This window comes from Phalacrocorax carbo, chromosome 14, assembly GCF_963921805.1.
Source record: "Phalacrocorax carbo chromosome 14, bPhaCar2.1, whole genome shotgun sequence".
Lineage (NCBI taxonomy): Eukaryota > Metazoa > Chordata > Aves > Suliformes > Phalacrocoracidae > Phalacrocorax > Phalacrocorax carbo.
This window is the reverse complement of record NC_087526.1, coordinates 437,357-464,491: the sequence shown is the minus strand read 5'-3', so window position 1 is coordinate 464,491 and position 27,135 is coordinate 437,357. Positions and strand designations below refer to the sequence as shown.

Sequence of the window (27,135 nt, the reverse complement as noted above, 5' to 3'; positions counted from 1 at the left end):
ATGCAGAACTCTTCTCCTAGGTTTTATAATTCATTGCTTAATATTGTGTATCTAGTCATCATGCACATACGTTGCCATTGATTTCATGCTGCTTTTCTATCAAGCAGGAGAAAAGCGAGCATAAGGGACCAGCTTACACTGAAACGAATACATAAATCATTAGTCACATATACGTGCGTTTTGAAATCATTGCTGTGTTTTGGCAGTAACCTGAGAAACTAAATAAAATCTCACCCAATTAACAAACTAGAGAAAGAATTCACTAGTAGAAAAAAGCACTCCTCAAATTGTCTGTCAGCTCTAAAACCTCCCTAAAATGACCTTAAAAGAAGATGTAATTAGGGAAACTGGAAACTGTAGCATTAATGTCTATATAAAACAGGTATGGAAGGACAGCCTGCTACCCCATCTGAAAGCTGCAAGTACACTAATCTAGCACTTTGTGCTTTCCAGCTCTGTGTAGAGTCAGTGGCCCAGGGTCTGATCACATTTATGTGGGTTTTGAGAGGGGCTGCTCACTGCAGACCCTTCTCTCATTGCACTTTTCAGCCCAAGCGCTGGTTTCTGATAATGGATGAGCTCTCCAGTGGCCAGACTTGCCCTGCCTTGGCTGCCTTAGTGTTGTCAGTTTAGCTTGCCTGGATGAATTTGCTCTTTCCCCTGGCTGCGATGGCCAGGCTGGGATGGCTAGGATGGCCAGTCGGTCGCATGCAGAGCGGCTCAGAGCTCAAAATGTTTTAGAAACCTTGGTAAAGCTTTCATGTACTTCACAACCTTCCAGTTTCACTTAGAGATGAGTCATTTAAAAAGTCTATTACTTGTATGCTTATATGTAGTAGAAGTGCACACAGGTCTCTGCAATTAGCCGTAGGCACTCAAAATTACAGATGCAACCATGCATTAAATGGAAGACGTCACTCTGACCAAATCTTGCATTCACAATTGCGTTCCTTCCTGCTTAGATTTCAGAGCCTGTTGTCCAGATGGGCTTTGTTGGGCACCTAATTAGTAGTTAATCAAAAGCTCCTGCTGTGAACTGCTTCACAGCCCTCCTGGCATCCTAGCTGCTCGGTATGCATTCCTTGACTACACAGAGATGAAGGCACAGGAGTTGAAGTAGATGCTTTAGCTCCTTTATGCATCTGACATAACTAAAGTAGCTTCCAAAATAAAATCACCTCAGGATGCATTGGCTATCTGACTTCTGTGGCCTAAGAGGCCTGAAATGTGTAAGTGGAAATACAGCCATGCATTAATGGCAATGATCTATTATAATTTTTTTATTATTATTATCATCATCATCATCATCATCAACTATATTATATATTATGATGGCATAATTATATATTCTAATGGCATAATATATTCTACACCAATTCACTGTTTTCTCTTTCTTTTCCAGATTTTGGCAATCATTTCCATCATGTTTATTGTACTATCTACAATTGCCTTGTCCCTTAACACACTTCCTGAGCTACAAGGCGTGGATGAATTTGGGCAGACCACAGATAATCCCCAACTTGCCCACGTAGAAGCAGTGTGCATTGCATGGTTTACAATGGAATACCTCTTGCGGTTCCTATCCTCGCCTAAGAAATGGAAGTTTTTCAAAGGCCCGCTGAATGCTATTGATTTGCTAGCTATTTTACCATACTACGTCACTATCTTCCTCACAGAATCCAATAAAAGTGTACTTCAGTTCCAAAATGTACGACGAGTGGTCCAGATATTTCGGATTATGAGGATACTGCGGATTTTAAAGCTTGCCCGTCACTCAACGGGTTTACAGTCCTTGGGGTTTACACTGAGGAGGAGTTACAATGAGCTTGGATTACTCATCTTGTTTTTGGCCATGGGCATTATGATCTTTTCCAGTTTAGTGTTTTTCGCAGAAAAGGATGAGGATGATACAAAATTCAAGAGCATCCCAGCTTCTTTCTGGTGGGCAACAATTACCATGACAACAGTAGGCTACGGAGACATCTACCCCAAAACACTTTTAGGTAAAATAGTAGGAGGACTGTGCTGCATTGCTGGTGTGCTGGTGATTGCTCTTCCCATCCCGATTATTGTCAATAACTTCTCTGAGTTCTACAAGGAGCAGAAGCGGCAGGAGAAAGCCATTAAGCGCAGGGAAGCTCTTGAAAGAGCAAAAAGGAACGGCAGCATTGTTTCCATGAACATGAAGGATGCATTTGCCCGTAGTATAGAACTCATGGACATTGTGGTTGAAAAGAACGGAGAAAGCATAGCCAAAAAGGATAAAGTTCAGGACAATCATTTATCTCCCAGCAAATGGAAATGGACCAAAAGAACACTCTCTGAAACTAGCTCTAGTAAATCTTTTGAAACGAAGGAACAAGGATCTCCAGAAAAAACCAGGTCGTCTTCAAGTCCCCAGCACCTGAATGTCCAACAGCTGGAGGACATGTACAACAAAATGGCAAAGACTCAGTCCCAGCCAAATCTTAATACTAAAGAGTTGAGTCAACCTGGAAAGCAAAAGGAAGAGTTAGAAATGGAAACCCTTCCTGGCCCTATGGTGCCCTTGCTGACAACTCGCACTGATGGGATCATCGACATGAGGAGCATGTCCAGCATCGACAGCTTCATAAGTTGCGCGGCAGAGTTCCCTGACTCCGGGAGGTTTTCCCACAGCCCGCTCGCTACCCTTCCCTGCAAAGGTGGCATCAACGTGATTCAGGAGCAGAGCCGGCCAGAGGGGAGCGGTGGCAGATTTGTGGAAATGAAACCGAGCTCTGAAGGCAGCCACCGTTCTGCTTTTTTCATAGAAAGTCCCAAAAGCTCTATAAAGGCCAGTAACCCTTTAAAACTAAGATCTCTGAAAGTCAACTTCATGGAAGAAGACACCAGCACATTAGTACCAGCATCAAATGTACTGAGAATATATCCAGACCCTCTCAAGAGCAGGGGAGCTGCTGCTGCTGCAGCCACAGATACTTCCTTACTCTCTGACAGATCCCTCATGAGCCCAGAAGCCTCGATCTACACAACTGCAAGTGCGAGAACGCCCCCAAAGTCACCAGAGACACAGACAGCCATAGCTTTCAACTTCCACGATGCCGGTATACACAAATATATAGATGCTGACACTGATGATGAAGGTCAGCTGCTTTACGATTCAAGTCCTCCCGGAAATGTGAGTCCCAAGTACAATGTTACAAACAGTGGCTATCTAAAGCAAAAGGATAATGTTTATAGAACAGAGAAGAACCATCTAGAAGCTGCTGCTTTACCCACCTCCCCTAAGCTGATAGGGCAAAACTGCATTTACTCTATGGAAGGTATCGCTGGAAGAATCCAGGGCAATCAGGAGACTGTCAGACTAGAAAATCACATTTCCCCAGAAGTCCATGTATTACCAGGCAGCGGAGGACATGCTAACACACATGATCAAAGCATCTGAGATGGGTTGCAAAAGAACTTACGGAAAGTTTAAAGGAATGTATTTACAGTCAACACACAAAAAAAAAGAGCTTCTGCATGGCATGAACTTGGCTGAAACAAGCCACCTGTTTCTAAAAGTCTGGGGGAGGTCCAGTGTGGGTTTGTGAAAATGTCCTTCTCTGAAACAACTCTAAAGACGTTGCCCACATCAGTCAAAAAACAAGGATTGCGAATCATGATCACACATTGATCTCCTTTCATGTTGTCCAGTGAAGCCAATGTGACCAAATATCCATCCATTCCCCTTGAACGCTAGAGCTCCTTTTGGAAATGTTAATATTGATTCGCATTAGTTCCATAAAGGATGCCAAGGCAGCCAGATTTGAACTCTGGAATAAATTGCTGGGGTTGGCATAAAGCTATCAAAACCACAGTACTCACTGCTTCAGGGCAGCTGTTCCCCATCTACAGCTTTCTCTGATGGATATTGTGTCTAAAGGTAACAGGGAACACTTGCATTATTGGAAAATCCGAGCAAAAACCATTTAAAGCAAATAGCGGTCTAGAGAAACCAATTATTAAAATGCTCTGTGTATGTTTAACAATACGATATCCTGTAGGACCTGACATTTTCTTTTGAAATATCAGCAGGGTGAGTTGCACCACTTGTATCTAATTCCAAACATCCCCTAGCACATAGTGAAACTTGCACTTACCCTCTGCTAAAAACCGACACGTGCCCCGGGGCCAGCGCGTGGCCCTCGGGGGCCCACAGCCCACGCTGGGAAGGTGTGGAGGAGCCATGCAGAAGCAGGAGTCTCCGGGAGCATCGCAGCCAGACCCCCTTCCCGGTGCCGGGGCGTTCGGGCTGGAAGGAGCGCCCAGCTCCTGCCCGGCCCCGCCGCGGAGGGAGATGCTCGCTGCCCTGCCCCGCGGGGACGGCCGAGCGCGCCGGGGCCTCCCGTCCCGCCCGCGCGCCCGCTCCAGGCGTCAGCCAAAGCCTTGCCCTTGGCGTAGGAGAGGAACCGGTCGGTCTGAAGCTTTTTGTGCCCAAGCGGCGCAGTGAAAGATATGCAAGCGATACATAAATATGCAAAAAGAGGGATTCGTTAGCGACCCGCCCCAGGCCTGGCTGTGCTCTCTCTCGCGAGGAGGTCGGGCAGGAGAGGCTCCTGCGAAGCTGCCGCGCGAAGCGGCTGCGAGAGACAGGAGAATCAGGCCTGACGTTTTAATAACATCCAGTCATTTTTAGACGAAACAAGTTAAAAAAAGAAAAAATAAAAAAAAAGATCTGACCATTTTAAATGAACAGAACTAGCAGCCACCAGCCTAGGTTTTTAAAATATTATTGTTTCAATAAAGTTACGTCAAATTGTGTAGGAAATAATTTGTCTTTGGTTTTTAATCTCGGGGGGGGAAAAGCACTTTACGTTGACTTTTTGTTGTTGCTGTTGCAATGCTGGAGTAGGATAGCAGAGTGTAACAATCAAGCACTTTAACCAAGCACTATTTTAATTTGTGCCTCCTGTCGTGACCGTGATTTGTTACAAGCCTGTAGCAAATCACAACCTGTCCTGTGATAACTGTGATGGTAATCTTTTATGTTGTTCTCTGTTTCTACTGTAAAACTCAGTTGTAAATAACTCTGTCAATAAGCATTTCATGACCTATTTCTGAGTACCTGCCAGGGCATGTGACGATCTGCATGCAGCAGGTCCGGGGATGTGCTGAGACACGGGACGTGGGAGCAGAGGCGCGCAGGCGGGAGGAGGACCCCAGGCCGCTCGAGTCCGCTGCGTTTTGTTCCTTCCTATTGTAAAAAAAAAAAAAAGCCGTTGGTTAGTCCTGAATGTCAATGTCTGTCCGTGCAAGCTGTGCAGTACTTCTGTCTGTAATCCGTAATAGTGAATGCAGTACGTACGGACAAAAGCAATAAGCACATATATGTTTTAGGAACTATTATGGGTTACAGTGATAGCTTTGTTAGGTCTCTCCTTGGCACAAAACTGTACGCGTGTTGGCGTTAACCCTGCTCTGCTCAGCCGGCCCCGGCCCCGGGCGGCGGGAGGCAGCCTGAGGTACCCGCTCAGAGGTCGCCCCTGCGTCCCAGCAAGGCGAGACCCTGGGGGAGGCGTGAGTAAGACCTGAGCCACCACCTCAGAACTAGCCCGCCGGCAGCGAACGCGACCTCGAGCCGTGCAAGGGCTGACGTGGGGGTGTGCAAGATTCACAGCCCCTGCGAGTGCAGCGGCGACTCTCCAGAGCACTCACGCAGGGCCGGTCCCTGAGGTCCCTTAGCTTTTACTCTGCCTTCGCTCAGCCGAAACCACCGTTCCTCTGAGTGGGCGCTTTGCCTGGTGAAGGACTTTAGGATTTGGCCATAGTAAATACAAGTGTACTTAGAGGAACCGATGTATTGCTGAGATACTAGTTAAGATTGAGCCGTCACAAACAAGTAAAGTGACTTTCCAGCAGATAAGCTTTAAATACTGATTTATTCTGTGGCCTTCCAAGGCCATAGAGCAGCAATGAGAAATTTTAAAGAGAACAGTCTTAACATAATCTCTATGTTTCAGTGATCATTCATGTCTGCCATCAGCACAAATGTAAAAAGAAGAAAAATCAGGGAAAAGTTTTTTGATAAAGTAAGTAATAGCTATTTCCAAGTTAAATATTTTTAGAGCTGATGCTTTCACGTGGAAAAAAAGTCATATTTTACATATCACGAAAGTGAGCATATTTAAATATAGCCATATAGTGTAGTATTTACCACACTCTCATCCAAATTGATGTATTTGGTTTATAGATGGCACTGACAAAAATGTATAGATCAACAATTCTATCATTTTTTAACTGATAATCAACTGGTGCAACTCTCCTTGTAACCAAAGGCCCTCTGTCTGCCTTGTGTGATCACTCATGACACACACCTTATATCATCTATTTAGTCCTACCTTTAAAGTAGCATTTTATTGAGTCACTTTTGAAAGCCAAATTCAAAAGTATCATTAAAAATCTACCTTTTAAGTCTGAATAGCCAAAGTCCTATAGATTTCTTATAGAAAGCAAATAATTTAAAATTAAGCATATAATATGCTTGAAGAGCATTTCTTTCTTATTTGTGTATGAAGATGTAGCTCTCATTTTGTGCCCAGTTAAAAAGGAAGTATGTTTAATTTATTTTAATGAAATAAAGTCTGAATATGAAGTATGTATCTATATATGTGTGTGTGTGCATAATACACATATATATAATGTAAGCACTGGGAAATCTACTCTAACAAAGCTATGGTAGACTAAATCTGTACTCATTACAAAAGGAAAGGCAGTGCTTTGAAAACATAACGCTCACCAAATTCTATAGACACTAGAAAGACAATTTCATTTTAGAGTTTGTTTGATACACGTTTCCCAAAGCTCATAACAGTCGGGGAAAATATGCAATATCTCCTGCATTGAGCTAAAGCATGCAGTTTAGTCTCCGGTATTTGGCATTCAGGTCTGCGAAGTTACTGTGCATCATGTATCAAGCAAGCTGACAGAGTTTCACCACCTGCTGCGGAAGACATCATATCTGAAAGGACTGTGTACGTGTGATGTTTGTGCTTGCTTGCATCTTACGCCATCAGCATCGTTTTTAATACATATATATAAATATATACATAATATATATATGCAGAAGGAATGGGTGCAGTTTTCTTAACCAGGAGGCAAAGATCCTTTGAGTTTTAGCCTTGGACAAAGGAATACAGCAGTCACATTGCAGTAGATTTCTCAGTGCCTTTTCTTAGAAACTTCACCTAAGCACACTTACAGAAAAGAAAAAAAAAAAAAAGAAACAAAACAGTCTCCTGTGAAATCCACATTTTTCTGAAAGGTTCGAGAGTCAATAATGGCAGAAGAAGGAAAAAAAGAAAAGAGGAAAAGAAAACCTGCAGAACGCACATTCCCTTCCTGAACATGCCGTGTGTCAAACGCCAGGGAATATCTGTCAGTGCGAGTCACGCAGAAACACATCCGCGGTGGTTGGTTTCTTTGGCAACTATGGCTGTGATAAACTGTAGCCTTTTCTTCCCTTGCAGCTAATAAGATACACCTTTCTAAGGAAACAGTATTCTCTTCTGTAAAATTGTAATGTATTGTTAATATTTGTACCTACTGTATATTTATGTCTTGGCAGAATTATGACTGGTACAGTTTATAGTAAATAACAAGGGTATTTAAAACTCATCGCAAAGACAAGGTTTCTAAAGCCAAGTTCTCTCTCTGTCGGTAAGCGCCGCATACCATGATCTCCAATAGTTTTTAACGCCTCATTTTAAAGCGAATAATAGAATTACTGAATAAAGCAGCCGAGCGATGGAGACCCTGCGGCACGACGCCCTCCTGTGCTGCTCAGTCGGGGGCGAGACGGGCTTTCCTGGCACCTCCAGATCAGCTCCAACTCCGTCATGTTTGGTCAGTTGCCTCTGCTTACGGTAACCAGACTGAACAAGTGTTACGTTAGGTTGCTTTAGGATCACCCACCTGGGGAGAATATGGCTTTAAATAGGTCTTGAATAAAGTACAGACGTTCTAGTTACCTCTGTACCTTCTGTTTGCCATTGTGTTGGCTTTATAAGTATCTGATGTATGGAAAAGTCACGTGACTTTCATGCATTCCAGAGTAGTCTATTTTTCTGTTCAGATTTTAAAAAAAAAAAAGTTATATATATGAAAATATAAATATATATCTGTATTTTTAGCAAATTTATAATAGGGCAATCAAGTCAGATTTCTTCTTTTTGTATTACAGAATAATATATTAGATGCTTTCTTGGTGTTCATTTACATAGCTGATCCCCTAACTTTTTTGTTGGGTTTTTTTTTTTTTCTCTTTCGTCCTGAAAAAAAAAACCACCTGCAACAGCCCTCCTGGAAGTGCGTCTGCGAAAGGTCACTGAGTTTGTCTGATGTTGTCATGTTTTTGTATTTTTCCTGTTTGTGGTACTTAAAAATAACGAGGGGCTGGCTACGGAAACTAAGATGTTCCTCCTGAGAAACACAGAGGCGGGCCTGACGCCGTCCTTGGTTATGGCAGCGTGACTGTCGGCAAATGCCGCGGCTTCAGTGTTAGCCATAGCCTGGACTTCAGTAGGGTCTGTCCAGATTTACACTGGTTAAGCTAAGAGTATAAAGAAGGGGCAGGATTTTAATCTGACAGTTCTAATAATTATGATGGAATTGGGATAAGCATCAAAATTCAGGCTCTTATTTTAAGGTAGTGACCTGGCGATGCTCAGGCACAGCTCCCACCTTTGGGGAAGTTTTTCCTGGGCTAAAACAGAAGGGTCAAGGCTTTCATTTCTCACTGGGCTTTGGAATTCCTACTTTCAGTCCCAGCCAAAAATCACGAAATGCGAAAAAAATATGGAGGGGTAAAAAAACCTGAATGTACACGTTCAGAAAGGGACCAGATTTGGATTTGGTTATGGTAAAGTCCGTCCATGTACCTGCTTACTTAGTGCTCTTCCTTGCTCCTTTATAGCTGTACTTTCACATAAATTGAATAAAAGTCCATGAGATAAATGTGCATCCTGAAGCTATCTCATGATCTGTTGAAGTTTAGCATGACAAATTGCTTCAGACGAGCCCCATAGCTCCGCATACACGTTTCCTTTTGAACCCGCCCAGTGGTCTGGCCAGTGACCATTTTTTTTCCAAAGCTGGAGTTTTGGTCCCATTTCCTTTTGTCTGCTTGTGTGATTTTCTTATATCCCCACCACACTAGCCAGTAAACCTGAAACAGAATTACTCTGGGAAAACACCTGTTTCAGAATGTCCAGACACCACCCGAATGGACAGAGTAACTAGCAGAAACAGTATTGCACGTGCTTATGTATCAGCAAGATCCATTCACACATGAGGCTGTTAAAACTGGTTGGGATTTTTCTTCTTTTAAAAGCAATTAATGCAATAGTGCGCCATATCTATCATCAATGACCACATAAATCCTTTCAAAAGGCACCTTCCATATCGGTAAGTTTGTGCGTAGTCCACAAAACCATAGAAAGCTTCTAGTCAGAGCACTCTTAAAAGCTCCCCTGCAGGTAGCCCTCCCGCACCACCACAGGAACGACCCAAATACCAACCAGCCCTTCAAAGAAGACATGTTTATTTTCCAGCATGTGTTTTGCACCCCACGCTGATCAGATTTAGGCTCTTGCACTGAAACTTTGTCTTGGTCAGACAAAGGAAAACTGAATGTCTGCATTTAGGTGTGTATCCCCTTTGTTGCTGGTGTTACCTAAGCCACAAATAAGTGTCCTTTGACACCAATGGTAGGGTGCCACAAGTGTTCATATCTGTAAATACTATTCAGAATTTTGCTTTGCTTGATTCTGGCTTCATCGCACAAGAAGTCTTCAGTCTAGAGGCTTAGAAGAGAAAGCTTCATTTTTCTTTTTAACTAGAAATAATACTATTGATAGTCTGTAGGACTGAACAAGGATTAACGTTGATGTTTTCAAAAGGGGTCTTTTCAAGACTGTAGCGACTCTACCTTCAAAAAATAGTCATAATTAGGCTGGGTTCAGTACAAAGACTCACCCAAACTAGAGCCTTGTGGAAGCCAGGGAGCCAAATCTGCATGAAATGCCAAAGCCTGTGCTGCTGTAAGTAAAAGCCTGTTGAGGGCAATGGACCTGTGCCCCATTTAGCCCAGTGAGGAATTTGGCCCCATAGTGCTAAAAACTAAAGGAAAACTAAAGGCCCTGCAAGACCTCAGGGATGGAGGTGTCTGTCCACAGCACCCGTGAGGAAACCAGTGGGGTGAGGGGATGGGAAACAGCCGGGTCAGTGACAGCCTGGGAAAGGAGGAATCCTTCAGGCAAGAAGATGATAATCACCTCATCCCCGCCTTGACTGAGCATCCCTCCGTGTCAGCTCACTCTTTGTGGGCTTGATGCTGCAAGCAGCACCCCGTACTCGCAGACGATGGTCCCTGAAGCAGGACCACAACCTCAGCCACACGGTTCAACACACTCAGTCCTCACTGCAGGGACTTACTGATGCAGGGAGGACGCTACCGGCAGATGGGCCATCAGTTACCTTGGATCATGTCACAGCCTCTGGTCCTATTGATAATCTACATTTAAGATCATTTTAGGACTCAACAGTTCTTCTCTACTCTCCATATTTCATTTAGGAGCTCTGCCTATTATGCCTCTTCTTCCTTTTAAGTTTCACTGCCCCTAAATACCATTAGCCACATGTTGGCTCAGACAACCACTGGGATTTACTTTGTTTATATCGGTGCTGTTCGTTTGTTGCAAAGGTGGAAAACATTTTTCCCCCCCATTCCTTCTGGGTTTTTTTGGTGGTGGGTGCAGAAAATTGCTTTTGCATTGAAACGTTCCTCACTGGTGCGTTTGGGGATGGGAGGGTGGGAAGATGCAGCATCTCCTTGTCACTTTGAACTTTGAAGCCATGATATTGCAATCAGAAAGGCCAGCCGCAGCAACCAACCAAACTCCCTTTCTAACTAGATTAGCATTAAAAACATACACCCCGACTTACTGCCACAGAATCCTGGTTTTTCATCAGAGCAGCGAAGCAGTTCCTGAATGGGGAGAAAACTCTTCATGAGGGACTGCTGCAAGTGCTGTTTAGTAATGCCTCCACGCCCAGGGAAGGATGCGGGGTGGTCTGTCACGGTGCTGCACATAGTGGCTGCTCAGCGTTTCACAGGGCCGGGGAAGAGCCTCAGGTCTTCCTTCTCCAAAAGCACAGGACGGCCGCTGTACCTGCATAGCGGCCCATGAGCCCCAGGCAAGGGCTTCCCGGTGAACCCTCCGAAGGGCAGAGGCGAGCATCCCTAGTCATTAAAGGATAAGAACTCTATGGGGCTCCCTTTAAAAGAAAAATGCGACATTTAGCAACAAATAAATACTGGAAAAACGTACGTTTCCTGTGGCTCTTCTAGTACATGAGGATCAAATTGCTTTTGCATCTGAAAACTGAAACTGACTGTGCCCCCACTTGTGAAAGAGTGGAACATACGACAGGTTTCTCCATTGCCTTGCACTCCAGTTATTTTTTAACCGGTGCAATGGAGACCCCAGTCCACTGTGTCTGTAGTGGGGGGCAATACGTCCTGCCCCTGCCCTACAGCCCAGCAGCTCCTGCACAATCCCTTCATTGGGTTAGATTGGATCAACCCAAGGGGCAATGCGTCAGCAGATGTTTTCTCCCCATTTAAGCAATGATTCAATACCCTGGCATTTTGGGGTGATTAGAGCAACATTAGCCATATACTAGTGTACTTAGAGTATTTTTTTTTTAACTTTGCTTTAGTCATTCTTTGTTGAAGTTTATTGACCTCTCCAATTGTTTCTGTAAACAAATTATTAAAAAAAAAATCAGTGTCTTTATATGCATGTAGTAGTATGAAACTGTGATCAATGTGTGACATTCAGAAACTGTACTGTCTTGTAAAATATGTCCAAATGTCTAAGGATTTTAAAGCAATGGTCCCTTACTACAGACTACAGAAATAAATAAAAAGGTATGGATAAAACCAAAGCCTTTATTTGCTCTGTTTCATGGTCATATCCACTGGCCAAAAATATAACCACCGTCAGCTGGCACAGAGTTTCTGCTTTAGCTCATTGCAGTTGACAGCAGGTTTAGACATATGTTATTTGCTCACGGATAGGGCCATGATTCAGGAAAGCAGTGCTGAGCTTGACGCCTCCTGTTTTAAGTCTGACGGATGCAGTGCACAAGCCTGTGGGCTTCAGTCCTCACCCGCCGCCGACAAAGCCTACCCACGCCTCCTGTAGCCGCGGCCAGGCTCGGGGAGCGGGGCACCCCCAGGCCCTGCGTGCATGGGAGGGCAGAGCACAGGGCCGTCCCTACCCCACACGCAGCTCCTGGAAAGCGGCGTCTTGATCACGCACTTGTGCAGCAGCAGAACCAGACGCAGATGGGAGAACAGCCGAGGTTTGGAGACAAAGAGCTTTGGGTGTGAAAACGAGACAAACAGGTTGGTTTTGCTGCTACTTGAGGCAAAAACTTGGACTTTCTGCTGGAGTCACTGTGGTTTTCTTCTCCATTAGATTAAGCAGTGGGTTGGTTAAATTATGCAAGTCATCAGAGCAAAGGTAATTTAAAATGCTCAGGAATATTTTCTTTCCATTTATACTGAAATGCAGTTTCTGTAAGATTCTTCAAAGCTTTAATCTCACACACACCCCCCCCCGATGTATCGAGCCTTTAATTTATGGCCATTTAAAATTTAAAAAGAACAAATAAGCACACCTTTCTACCTGGACTGTGGTTCCGCGCTCCCTGCACCCTCACAAAGTTCCTGCACGTGCAAATCACATGAAGACTAAGTGCACAGTTCTACTTCTTATTTTATACAGCCACCGCGGTTGCAAATGGAAGCCAGGAAGTCAAATGCACAAGTGGACAAATCTCACCGAAGCCCTGCGCAGCATTTTAATGGCATAGTTCTGCATCTACTTGTGTTTTTTCAGTTTAGTAAGTTCTAAGAAAAATCTAAATGATCGAGTGTTCCATAACAAGCAGTGACAATGACATCTAATAAGATTAAGGCACTGAACCTGAAGAGAGGTTTACAAATGAAGAATTAGGAAGTGGAGAAATTCCTATCACGTATGTCTTCCACTTTCTGCTAATGATTTTCCTTGTTATTTGCCTGCCAACCTGAGCATGCAACCTCCTGAATTATAATCCAGTACCTGTAATTATACTGTCCAAGGAGGTTTTTCTCTATGAATTGATTTACTTCAACAGGTCAATTAAAATAATGCCTACCTCCTGAGGCACTGTGGTTCATTATTGTGTGCCAAATCTATAGATACTAATTTTTCTCCCAGTTAAAGTATACTACAGGAACTTTGCTTTGCCTAGACCCTCCACCCCACATCCCTTTTGCCTGCATGTGCTTTATGCCAAGCCAAGGCACTAGCAGGATAATTTAACCCACGAGGCAGAAGCACCACCTGGAAAGCAGGGTCCATCCCAGCCCACGTCACCGGTGGCAGAGCGCGGCGATCACAGCGTGGGCACTGCCTGCTCAGCACCAGTCTCACTCTTACTTCAGGCACCAGCTGCCAAATGTTACCAAGGCCAACATCAGTAGGTTTACTCTTCTACCAACAACATAACGCATTTCCCAGACTTTACCCAGATTAACGAAATGCAGCAGCTTTTTCACATTTCTGGTCTCTCCTTCACCTCCTCCAGCCCACGTCTCTCCTCCCTGGCTCCAACAGCAACAACCTGAGTCTCTCCCCCCCACCCCAGCTTGGATGGATTTTCCCATGATGTGTCGTATTTCAGCTCAAGTAGGCACATTTTTGTTTCTTTCCTTGTTACACGTGATCCTCTGCTCCTACAAAACCACCGTATCTGTTTTCTGACCAGCCAGAGCACGCCGATGCCTGCCTCACGCTGAGCCAGGTGACAGCCAGTGGTCCCAAAGGTTACGCAAACAACACTCTGCCAAGGGAGCACAGACCCCACGTCGGGGCACGAGAGCTCCAGCAACACCCCCGCACCCTGCCCTGAGCTCCGGCGAGGCTCCCCCCGCTCCCCCCACCCCCTCCTCCCCTGGGGTCGCGCCTGCGCCAGCTGCCTCCGCAGCCTGAGCGCACAGCACTGTGTAGCGCTGTACGGCACACGATTAAACACAAATATTAAATCTGTGTTTCATTTAACACAAATTTAATAGGGAACGATCTGGCAACTAAGGGCCATGCTTGGTTTGGCCATGGGCACTTCATTGTGTCACTTTTAATTCTCTCTTCAAAAAACCCGGTGGAGTTTTTCTAGAGTTTAACTTGGTGTGCTGTGCTGGAAGTTGGGCTGCTGAACGTGCAGATGGCGCAGCATGGCCCTCTCTCCTAGAGATGTCACTGCCTTCTCCAGGGACGTTCTGCTCCCACGTAACATCATAGTGTGGCACCAGAACTGAGGAGGATGTTTAGGCATTTTGGCACAGATGAACATGAGGAAACTTTCACATTTTTCCATATATTTTGATAATTTCAGAGGAGTCAGTAACAATTTCAGTAATTTACATTTTTTTTGGTAAAAAAAACTCTGCTTATAAAATATGGATTAGATTCTTCCACACTGTCTCTTTCTACTTACTTACCTTCCTTCCATAAGGAAATTGAGCTGCTAAGCGCTGCAACATCATCATTATTCAGCAAGCAAGAGCATTTAGAGGTAACTTTGCCCCAGAGGATCATCTGCAGCCATCCAGTCAGAAGCTGAGACTAATGTGTCACAACAACGACCGTTTGCAGTTTCTGGGTAGAAACACAAGCACTGAGCATTAACCCTAGCTTTGGAAAATAAGTGCAAATTTGTGCACTGTTGTGTCATACACTTCAATCCCTATATAATTAAAGAGTGAACCCACGTCTCTAAAGGTAGGCTTATGTTTTGCTATACTCAGTGCCATTTTTATAATGTTGGCAGATCTGTTGTTAATAATAACTGACGCTAAAATGCATTGGTCTATGTGCTGAGCAAAAGAAAAAATACATAATGTAAAATGATTATAATTAGTTTTAAAATGACCTGCAGAGTGATGCAGCTTCTAGCACTCTCCCCAGCAGTGGAGAGGTGAACACTGGAGATAGTCAGATGAAGATTGATCCAGGCACGAGAAAGTGTAGATTTAAATTATTTAACAAAAATGAATTTCCATAGATGTTTGTGGTCTAGTTTCACTCCTCTTTACAGGCAGATTTAATAGCCAGGTGATACAATAAATTGGAGACATCATTATCTGAATCACTAGAGACTGGCAAAGCCAAAAAAGTCTAAAAAAAAATCAAGTCCCCAAAGCGCAGGAGCCTGAGGCAGCGCTTGTCAGATGATGCCTACAACGTTACACAAGTGTGCACTTACCTTCCAAGCTCTGGTACCACTTAGTGCTTATGTGGCTGTGCAGAAACTGCCGCCTTTCATTGCTGTGACCCCATCGCAGCCCGCACAGTGTGGATAACCCCCAGCACCTAGCTGAGCCATAGGGGAAGGCAACTGCAGCCATGCCAGGGAGAAGAGTGGCCTGCCGGGTTTACCCCCAGCCCAGCCCAGTGCCTCAGGCAACGTTATGCGGGAAAGAAATCCCAGGAGAGTGTCTCTGTCTCCCCCCAAGGCTTAGTGAAAGCCTGGGAAGATGACCCCTTCTCTACCCTTCATGGCTGATGTCCAAGGTTGTATAATGGTAACGAGGGGCTGGGAAAGACATGCCGCTGCTGCTCAGGTCAGGGCGCTCATTTGCATCGTTATGCAAACGTATAATAGGCTTGTCATTAGGGCCCAAGCGTTACCCTGGGGCATCCACAGGGCCCTGTGCCACCTTCAAGATGCCAGTGGCTCTCCAGCCTCAGACCAGCCGTGCACTGCCCACTTCCCACTAATGGGAAGGTCTGGATGTCCCAGGAGCTCCAAAGATATTAAACACTCTAAATGGCAACTAAGTGGAAAAGCAAATCACAGTACAAAACAAAGAACTAATAAATTAGAAAGTATATAAACCCTCTGGCTAACGGTAGAAGGCAAAAACGATTCATTCTCCTCCATGAATCAAGTAGCCCATAAGTCATCCCGTTCAGCTTTTCTTATACATCTTCCCCAACAAGCCAGTGCTGACCAGCTGCGCTAGGTGAGGGAAAGAACTCTTTAGTCTGATCTGATATAGCAGCTACAGCCAAACTCCTGGCAAATAATGTGACCATAGCTCTAACGCTGCTTTGTTCTGTTTGGGTTTTCTTCATGACCAGGTATTAGAAGCCATGAGGCTGTTGGAAGACAGCTATTAAGTGCTATCTGAGAGTATACAAAAAAAATGTAACCACTTTCTGAGGGTCTAATTGACCAGAACAATCTGTGGGTTTCTCTATTTATTTGGTTTTTCGCATCAGCAATATTGGTTTCCATTAACATTTTCTAGCAAACAAATATTTTTGAGGCATTTCAGTATGGAGTAGGATGGCTGCATGGAAAAAGCAGACCACCAGCTGCTCCACTGAGAATCCAGCAAAAAGGAACAGTTGATTTCCTATTAATATAAATGAGCTTGTTAGCTGGGTTGACTTCAGACTGAGTTCAGCAGTTCAGAGCCTCTATTCCAGGAAACATGGGATTTATATAACAAAAATTAAGAGAATGTGAAAGAAAGATTTTGCAAGTACTTGTTTCCTGACTAAATGCTTTCGGTATGCTGGTGTCAGGGTAGATGAATGGGAGCTGAGCGGACCAGAGCTGTAGGAGGATTTTTAGAGACATACTGGAGTACTTAAAGAGGATTTCCAGGCGACCAAGCATCCCATACTGTGCTGCAGTTTTCTTCATAGGTGCCTACATCACGAATAGTTTGTGCTATTGATACTCTCGTAGCATTCCAGAATAAACTCAGAGGACAGCATTTCTTGGACCTTATGTACAGCAAAAGGCTTTACGGATGGGCAGCCATTTCCACCGGTGTGCCTAGCGTGAGCTTCTAGGATGACTCGATGGCCTTAGCACAGTGGTGAGGCCTGAGAATGCCTCAGCTCTGGTTCTACATTTAACTCTCACCCTTTGTTCCTGAGCACCCTTCCACAGGGAGAAAACACATCTCTATTTCAAAATGTCATTTGTTAACATTAGTTAGGGATCTGAGAACTATATAGTGTAGTCAGCAAGATCATTAACAGTGCAGTACCAAGTAGGAATATAGTTTCACGGGAAAAAATCCTCACAGTGAGAAAGAATAAACAAAAATACTTTAATTTTGCCATATCTCATGCTATTCAGGAATTATTTTTCTGATTTTATTCCCTAGTCCTTTTTTTCAGGGTACAAAATCAGAAATGCCTCACTCCCTTTTGCTCAGCCACCCTTTCTCATCCCGCTCCCAATGCATGTACCCCATTCCTTAAACAGAACCTTGCCCTCCTATAAATAGTATGCCTCAGTACACACTGTGCAGTTCACCTGCAAAGCAAAACCAGTTCCAACTGCAGAGCTGCATGGGAAAAGATTGCTTTGACAGCAAATCAAGCATGTGAACGTTAGAAAGCACCAGCCCAGCAGTCGTGCCTTCACCGGCTCTTCCAGCAGCTGAGCATGGCTGGGGGCAGGCTGCGGCACTCGTGCCCCAGCATAAGGTATGAGCAAAGCAATGACAATGCAAGAATCACACAGGAAAACATAGATCGGATATTTTCTGAAATTCAGGGTTTGTATTTGCAAGATGAGTAACACCCAGATGCACAAATGGGTAGAGGTGGGGGTTTTTCCCCTGCTCTGGACACACAGAGCTGCCCATGAGCCCCTGTTCCGAACAGTTTCCCATCCATAGTCACTGTCCTGCTGGTTTTGAGTCCGTCATCCCCCAGGCACTTGCTGAGAGCATGAGATGTGCTTTCTTTAGCCTTTTCACAGTCTCTGGACTCTGGGTGACGCTGCATTTGCTTTGCCACCTCGACAGGGAGGAGCATTACCCTGTGTGCTAACAACAGCATCTGGTCTTCCCACGGCGGGGAGCGCGTGGGGCCCTGCCATGCCAGGCGCCCCATGCTTGGCTTTGCTCACCCCACACCAGCCCACATCAGCGGCTCCCCCGGCATACACACCCCTCCGAGCTGTGCGCAGTGAAAAGTTACAAACTCTGTTTCACAGATGAGGAATTTTACAGCAACTGAGGCCGAGAGGTGCTGGCTGCCCAACTTCAGCTCACGCTAATGCTCACTGTTTCTGGAAATTAACTTCTGAATGGCCAAAACGGGGGTGCAAGTGACCCCAAATGCACTGGGTGTTTATGCCAGGAGGGGCTGGGGGTGTTCCCAGGGGTGGGATTACAGACTTCCAACTCCCAGGCTGCTGTCTTGAATGTTAAGCATCCTTCCAGGGGAGGGGAGGGACAACACACCTAAAAAAACCCACTATATTGGAATTATAAGCCCACATTCTGGATGTATTAAGTCCATCTCCCCTGTTGTATCTCCTTTATTTGCCCTCCCTTCAGAGAAGAATCTCTCAAAAGCTTTGCAAAAGCTGTTTTCAATACTATTCTCTGCCTGAAACAAGAAAATTCTCCATCATGGGTGTTAAGCTTGGTTCCTTTCTTTTCCTGGCTGTTACTCAAGGTATAAGATCCCTATCCCTACCACAAACCATGCTGGGACTTCTAATTGGGTTCTCCTCCCACTGTAACTCCTTCTACCATCTGTTTCTCTTTTTCTCTCGGATGACACATCCCGCAGTCACTGAGCAGTGCCACTGGGATGCCAACCCCAGAGACGCAGCCAGAGCAGCACTTTCCCTCTTCCCCATGCCCCTGATGGCCACCAGCCTCAGCTCCAGGTGCGAGGTGGGACTTGATCGCCACCTTCCCATCTAGGGACCGGGAGGGGATCAGACACCGGTGGGTTGCTGTGTTCCAGTCCGTGTTCCTGGCTGGGGTTTAACTCTAGATTAGCTGTAGGGTTTCCTTGAAAAGGAGGCAGAAACTCCAGTGTCTCTGAAGCCCAGAGCAGAAGTTGCCTTGCTCTCAGCAGGGCTGGGGTCCCACCCTGCATTTTTAAATAGCAGCAGAACTATTTAACCTATGACACAACTGATTTTTCTGCTTAGCTTGAAATCACTGCTGTGCTTACAGCAACCAGAAACTCCCCACATCCCCAGTGCTAATGAAGGGCTCTGGAGCTTCTCTGCTGAGATAATTGGTTGCCCCAGGCTTCAGTAGGATCCAGCCACTGTTTTCCACCGCTGCATCTAAGGAGATTACTAAGCTGTCAGAAACATGGCTACTTCGTCTGGCCTCTTTCCAGACCCCCAGCCATGTTAGAGCTGAGCTACTGCAAATGAAAATACATTAGAATTTTAAATCAGTACATAAATGATCCTTGCTCATTGGGAAACTTGACGCTAATGTTGCCGGCAGCTAGCACTAGTGTTTTTCAGAAATAATTCATTAGCTGCAAAAATCTTTCATGTCTCAGGAGATGAAAGAAAAAATCAGCTATTTCACTTTTTTGGTTAATTCCTTCCTTTCGGTCTCCTTCAGCACCCTCCCCTTTCCAGGCTGCAAAGTTGAGACATGAAGTCTTAAAGATAGAGACCATGGAGACACGTTTCAGGTGAGCTTTTAGCCAGGTACCATAAGATCGTACCTTCCACTAGCCCCCCAGTAATATTTCACTCATGCATAGACTTTTCTGAGCAGGGTTTCTTGAACTGTCAGCCCCCACCTAGCAGAGGAGCAGTAGATAATTTTCAGTGGTGGCCTCTGGCTGTCAGAGACATGCTCACCATATCTCATCTGAGTATGAAAAGGCTGGTTGGATCAGACAGTCTATTCTGCTAAAGCCAGAGTCCCCTGAGACATAGCCCTGCACTAAGCCACGGGGGACCGAGGTAGAGGGGCTTCTTTTCCTGCAGCAGCTCTGACAACTCCATTTTTCATGGGATGAGGAAGACCCAGGAAGATTTTTTTCCCCTCTGTAGTTCAGCTCCTCTGCTTTTGATCCCAGAAGAGAAGAAACACATGCAAATGAAGGATAGAGGGAGAGAGGAGAGTTTTGTGGATTTTCTTTCAGAGAAAATACACCAAGGGTTGAAGTCAAGTCCTATTGGTTACTCCACCAAAAATTTTTGTTCAGCCTCATAATGCATGAGGAATGTGAAACTAAATTTCTTGTGATTTCAGGGCTCTGAAGAATTAAAGGTCCTTCTGAAAGTCCTGAGGGGCACAAAAGAGCTCTCTGCTGGACTAACCCTGCACCTACCCAGGCTGCTCGCTGCAAGCCTGGATGAACCTCCCTCCTTCTGCACAGAAGGAAGACAGTTCTCTGAAGCCACCCCTGTCCGAGCAAGAGGAGGGAACAGCCACGCTGAGTCCAGCAGAGGATGTCTGTTTTCACCCAGCTCTCTCGCTCATGCACATCTCAGGTTTGCTCACAAATCCAAGGAACATCATTTTTCCCAGGACATGGAGTTGATTTAACATCTAAGCCAAACAAGACAAAGATGCGAGTCATTTGCTTATTGTCCTGGAGAACACTTGGCTGAACTGCTCATCTCCAGCAAACATGATAGACTCAATGCCACCTGCAGACAGCATCGTGTGCTGCTCTGCGTACCCATCATACCTCCATCTCGGGGCAAGGCAGCACCGAGGGGAACCAACCCGGCCAAGACAACAGCCTCTGCTCTTCTTTGGGGGGTGCCCGCGGCCATGCTCAAGTGCTCCCGCGTTCAGGCTGCCTGTCCGTCCCGTCCCGTCCGAGCTCCGCACACCGCGTCACGCTCCCGCTTCGCCCTCCAGACGCGGTGGCTGAGGCAGGTGGCATCTGGAAGGGAACTCGTTTTTTTCTCCTTAGCGGTTTGACATGGAAATTAGATTGGATTCAATTGCTGGGACATTACCACCTGTGCTAATAGCCAAAATTGCTTTCAAAGATAGACTGCAGTGTTTTGAATTTGGAGAAAGATTGCTGTCCCTTTTAATTACATTTTCTGTCCATAATGAGACAATTATAAGCATTTCAATAGCTCCCAGTCATCAACCTTCCACCGTATGAGAGCACAGGAGAAAAAACCAGCCCCACCTCCCCCCTTCTCTTACCCCTCCCACCCACTGATTTCTTTGAGCAATTCACAAGTATGTCATGTATATTCATCTCCGTTCTGGCAGAGATCCCAGCAGCACTCAGATTGCCCAAAGCGTCCTCATGCAGCCATCGCACCGTTCCAGCTGTTGCACTTGAGGACCAAACTGCCATGTCAGTGTCCCTCAGAGGGCAGTGTATGCGTAAAGAACGGCCGCACCGCACCGACTCACTCCTCTGTTTCACTTAAAGTATATATATTTACCAGTCAGGAGTGCTGAAAACAAAGATTTCATTCATATGTGGAGAGGGAGAGAGAGTATTGTCTCAGCAGTAAAGCACCGCAGGAACACAGAAGCTGCCACACTGGCCAAAGCCACGCCACCCTCTCGGGTGGCCTTACGAAGGTCAGTAGCTTCGGCGCTAGAAACCTTATTGAAAAATGAACTGCTAGCTCAGGGTCGTGCTACTGAGCACTGGAGGGCTGAGTCCTTCCAGCTAGAAATCCTTTCAGCTCTTGAAACCTGAGCCTTTTCATCTTAAGCAGCATCAACTATTACTATTGAAGATTGCATAGCACTGCGAATAATACTGCATTTAACATACCAATATAATAAAGTGCAAAGCTCTGGCCAGGAACGAAAGTTTATTTAAGGCAATATAAAATATTGCCGTTAATCCACAGTTCTTGTACCCTGCAAACGAAGATGCTGGAGAGCAGCCATTGCAAGCAGGATAAATTTAAAGGTCTCCCCACATGCAGGCTGCCATGGTATCTCTTTGCAGAGTCACAGGGCATCTTAAATGCACAATGAAGATACGCCCGCTTCCCATGGGTCCACCTCAAAGATCCCAGTTAATCAGGCCCAGCTGAACACACAGCAGGGGTGGGGGTTGTTTTCCATATGTATTCACAAAGCCTTTGCAGAAAGCTGGAGAAATTCAAAGAGGGAAGACAGTTTCAGGTGCATATCTCTAATCAGAAGCATTATTAACCCAGAGAGACATAAGAACTTAAAAGCGAGTGCTGATCAGTGTCTTCTCTGCGTCAGCCCACGGGCTGAACTGCTTTCCTCAGTCCCAGGGTTTCCAAAGGCCAAACAAGCCCTTGAGACCCCTTAGCATAACCCTGACACATCCCCGGCCACCCCCAGGCTCTTATAGCACCTCCCTAATGGTGGGGTCAGCAGCCTAAATGCACAAAAGGGGGAATAAGTACTTGTTAGCTGGATGCTACCAGCTGTTTTGTAGCTGGAATATATTGAAATATTAAGGACTGCGGCTGTCTGGTTACAGCAGATTGAATGGCCCTGTGTTGGGTACATGGAGCAAAAAAAACCCCTTCTAGGAAAGCAGCTACACCAAGCAGTGGGACCTTCAAAGGAATGCAAGACTGGTTATATGTGGTATACATAAATACATATGTACATATACCATGCATATACAGCCACATGAGTTGATGCTCGGGGAGCACAGGGCAGGGAAAGCAGGAGGAAAAGTGAGAGCTAGACCAAGCATTAAGCTTGGGAGTGGGAGCAAACAGCCAGGTAGAAGCTCCCAGAATGCTCACACAGCCCTGAGCCGCTCCGTCCTCGGAGCATCTCTGGCCACATGCACCGCAGGGGAGACGCACAGATCGTGTAGCCGCAAACATTACCCACACTTGGGATTTCTCCACTGAGATACCCTTGGGATTAGGGTACCTGGCTTTGTGGCTACCAAGAGACTGTGGAAGAGAGAGCTGGAACTCCTGGAAACAAGGAATTTTCAACCAAGCTGGAGGGTTCAACTGATCTTCAAACCTAAATCATCTTCTTTATGTTTCTTTTTTTGTACAGCTTCTAGAAAATAAGTCTGAAAGGATTTGCTAGGGTTCAGAGCTCCCCAGCTCCAGCTCTGACACAGTGACAGAAACTGCATATCAAATACTTTCCATCAAAACTCCCAAGCGGTGGGGCCTCGACAGCTGCGCAGCACTCTCAACAACACCCTGTCCTTGGGGAAACTTCACTGTGAGCCAGCTAGATATGGGACTTACCATCTACCCAGTTGAACATGAATCATTGTTGTCTGATTAAAGATGATCTTCCCAGTACTTTTCTGCCTCAACCGTGCTGTTTTGACATACTAGTTCAAGAGCTGTCACTTTAATTATAAGAATGAGTGGTGATGCAGAAAACCAGCAGTAGCAGCAACAACAACAAAAAAAATTACAAATCCCCAACTCATAAAAACAGGGGTTTAATGAGATTAGTGCAGCTGGCTGCAGGAGCCTGCTCACTGTCTGTATACGCGGGAAGAAATGAGCATGCTGCCTGCGTCCAGAACATCCCACTGAGGGGCTCTGAGCCCGTCACAAAAATGGTAGTTTACAACCCGTCTGACAGCTGAGAAGATGAAATGGAGAAGAGCTGCAGTCTCAGCGGTGTGCAGGAGGCCAGCAGCTGAACTGGGAATCAGGGTCCGGGTCTCTCTGCCATGCTGCTGGCAGCACTTCTGAGACAACAAAGTCCTGAGGCTGATATCAAATTATTGACAGCTCCAGCTAAGGCAGCAGGTAGCAGTAATTAAGACTTGCTACTCAGACTTTTTTGGGGGAGGAGTTGTTCTTTTCAAAGGAAACGGCGTCTTACTAGAAATAAAATTTCAGTCTCTATCTATCCTTCAAATTTCTTTCAAGTTGTTCATGGTTTTATTTAAGAAAGTCTTCCAAAACTACCCGGTTTGTGTGACACCTTTCAAGTTGATCCAATGTTGTGCATTCAGGTTGGGGAGGGGGGGGCAAGCCTTGGTTTTGAGACTTGCACTTTGCAGGAAATGAAAAAAATTCTCACCATTTCTCACTTAGAAAAACCTCCTCAAAGACTTCTTTCCCGTCCTACTTCCTAAAAAAGGAGGCAAGAAGCAGAAGTGCTCTGTGCCCCCCAGCAAAGCTCTGGGTTTGCACAGCTCACCTGCCGTCAGCCACCGTGACCCACCACTCGTTTTCCAATTGTGCGATTCCTGTGACTTCAGGCAGAGAGCACCCAACCAGATCAGAGACCTCGGGACTCTGAAGCTAAACCTGTTACCTCAGAGCAATGAGTTTGTGATGCCTGGGCTCAGCGACAGGGGTTTGAAACCCTCTGCAACTGTGGGATAAACTCTGAGGCAGTTGTTAATCCAGAGCTCGTATTCTCCCAATCCTATTTACTAAAGCAATAGGAAGTTGCACTTCCCATGGCACCCTGGACATATTATTATACTATGTAATTTCCTTCTGCAAAAACCCAATTAACTGTACCTGTCTGCACCCATTCTGCCAACTATATCATTTTACAATTTAGGAACAGCAGCGCAAACTGCCAGGGAGTTATCAGTAAGAATTGTTCTGCAATAATTAATAGATGCAAAGATTAAAAAAAGGAGCAAAACAGACACACAAATTAATGCAGCCAGTGATAACACAGCTATCTACAGGCCCGGGATCTTGTGTAAAACAAATTTCCTTATTAAGCTTTACCATCTCCCCCCACCACGAGAGAGGTCAAGGAGGAGATTGAAAATGAGCTGATCTGAGGTTTTGATTTCCCTATTTGAGCTCAAAGGACAGAGATCTGAAAGAAAGCAGGTGTGATTGTAGTTTGGGATCTTAAATCACCTCTGACCCCCTCTTCCCTCTCACCTTTGATCAACAAGTGATGGAGTCATGCTGACAAAAGCCTTCCATATTGACATTTCTCTCTTATCTTCGGCAGCTAAGTCCTACTGTGGATCTGGCCATTTTACACCCTTCCAGAGCCCTTGTGAGTGCAGGGTGGGCACTGTGGGCCCCACCATGCAGCCATCTGCACCCCCCCTTAGACACCACTGGCTGCCATTGGGTTCCTGCTTGCACAGCACTGGCTGCTCGAAGCATGGAAGGCAGTTAAATGTTCAGCTTTACGTGACCTGCCTCAGAGCCTCTGGAAAATCCACTCCCACCCAGTTTTTGTGGAAAGTCTCTGGCCTAAGCAGTTGAGATTCTTCTGAGAATGGTGGGGTTTGGTGTAGGATGTGAACACAAAGTAGAACACAGACTATTAAAGAAGAAATTCTGGCCCACTCGAGAAACCTCTGCAACTAATAAGGAGTTTGAACATCTACTTGTCACACTGAGTCCACGTAAGACTTCCCCCGCCCCGATTTCAAGTAAAGAGCTGCTTCTCCCATCTCAAGTTCCTCTCCAAGACCCCAAACACACAGAAGTGACAGGCTTTTATCAAATCCTGACCACAGCAAATGAGAAGAGAGCCCGAGAAAGGGGAGACGTCTTCACGTGCCATTGCCTTCCAGTTTGGCCCAAGGCTGTGCATTTGTGGAGAGGGTTAAAGGATTTGACTGGTTTTAAAGAAACCTGAGCCTGCCACGCACTCTTCCGTGGAAGTGAGGTTACTTTCCAGACTGAAGACAGAGAAAACTGCTTCTGCATATCCATGGGCTAGATGGAAAGCTCCTATTTATGCTACCCCTATCCACTTCTTACCAAAGGTGCACAGGGCTGAATAAATCCATTGCAGGCATAAAGGATATATAGAGAACTGGATGATCATAATCCTGGAAAATGCATTTGCAGAATTGCATGGCTTCCACATTTCCCAATAAATGACTGCAATGCCATCATTAAGCTATTTTTACTGAAATGTGCTAACATAAAGCAAACATATTTGCCATTGGATTTGCACAATTACAGCTGTTTAATAAACCATTCCCAATACATAAATGTAGCAACCACTCCTGTGTTGTTGCTTTGGAAGACATTTCTGGGTGCTTGAAATGCCGACAGAAATGTTTTTGGAGATATATTACATTATAGAGCACTTTTCTTGCTACCTATTAGCAGAGCAGTTCCTTCCCCTGCTCCTGCCCTTCCCTAACTGCCTGTTCCAGTCTGGCATCCTTCCTCCCCTTCACCCTGCAGGCAGAGGACACAGCCCATCACTCCCTGTGACACTTAAGACTTATTGAATGAACTTATTTGCACAACTACTCATGATTCGGTGCTGCTCAGGGCTCATACGGCCATCGTGTGGTGAGGAACCCTTGAAGATATTTGTTGTTTCAGGTTGTCCCCGGCAGTCAGCGCTGCTCTGCTCCACCTCCAGCTGTGCTCCCTTCTCCTTCAAGGATGCAGGTGACACGCAGGGCTGCTGTGATTGCACCACTTTCTTCAAACTCCAACTCAGGGCAGCTGTAATGCATCATAACATGCCAATGTGCCATCATCCTTACATTAGTAACATCAGCTCCTCGTTTCAGTTATGATAAACACTCCCCCCTCTCTGACACCCACCACCACATCGATTTTATTGTATTTTGTCATCTCTGTTTCCAGGAAACCTCTGTTAACCACCATTAATGCTGCAATTCTAAATGAAAAAGAAAAAAAACCCCACCCAAACCCAAAAGCAAACCAAAACAAAAAAACCCCACCAACTTAATGGAGCTGAATGAATTCTCAAGACCAAAGCTCCCATATGCCATCAGTCTGTTCTTTGACACAAAAATTAAGCCACGCAGCTGGAACACTAGAGAAATCTCCACCCTCGCCCTGTGAGCCTGCGCCCTAGGTCTGATGGTTAGGTGTTCATGATTTTACACAGGTAGGACCATCATTCACGAGGAACAGTATCAACCCCAGGGATCATTTGCATTTGAATGAAAAAAAGAAAGAAAAGCCCATCCACACTGAAAACAAACCAAAATCACAGCTGTTCCTGAAACGCTGGTATTGTGCCAGGAGCCACGAGAGATGCAAACGCAGCTGCAGAGCCAGGCTGGGACAGACCGGGGAGTGACCTACTCCGCCAGCCCATCACCCAGGCTTACGCACAGCCTCTCCTCTCCCACAGTCAGCATCTCAAACAGCATGGTCTATCTGCTGGATCCTTCTCCTGCAGACTTTACTACTGACTTGCAGGCCAGCTGCTCCATGTGTCATATGACAAGTGTACATTAAATTCTGCCCAGTGCTTTATGGATTAAGAGTAACATAAATTTTGAACTATCACTGGCAAATAGAGACAACTTAAATACAAAATTGAACTAGCATGGAGTTAAATACCTCCGGCCCCTCGGGAAAGGAGCG

At 45.5% G+C, this 27,135-nt stretch overlaps 1 protein-coding gene across 1 annotated transcript in view; it reads left to right on the top strand.

Annotated features, from left to right (window-relative positions):
• Positions 1-11,956, top strand: part of KCNB1 (potassium voltage-gated channel subfamily B member 1) — a 134,709-nt gene extending 122,753 nt beyond the window's left edge. The window contains exon 3 of the mRNA XM_064465174.1: positions 1,403-11,956. Within this exon, the coding sequence (XP_064321244.1) occupies positions 1,403-3,427 (2,025 nt within the window). The 3' untranslated portion in view covers positions 3,428-11,956. The remainder of the gene's footprint in view (positions 1-1,402) is intronic.
• Positions 11,957-27,135: the final 15,179 nt, after the last annotated feature.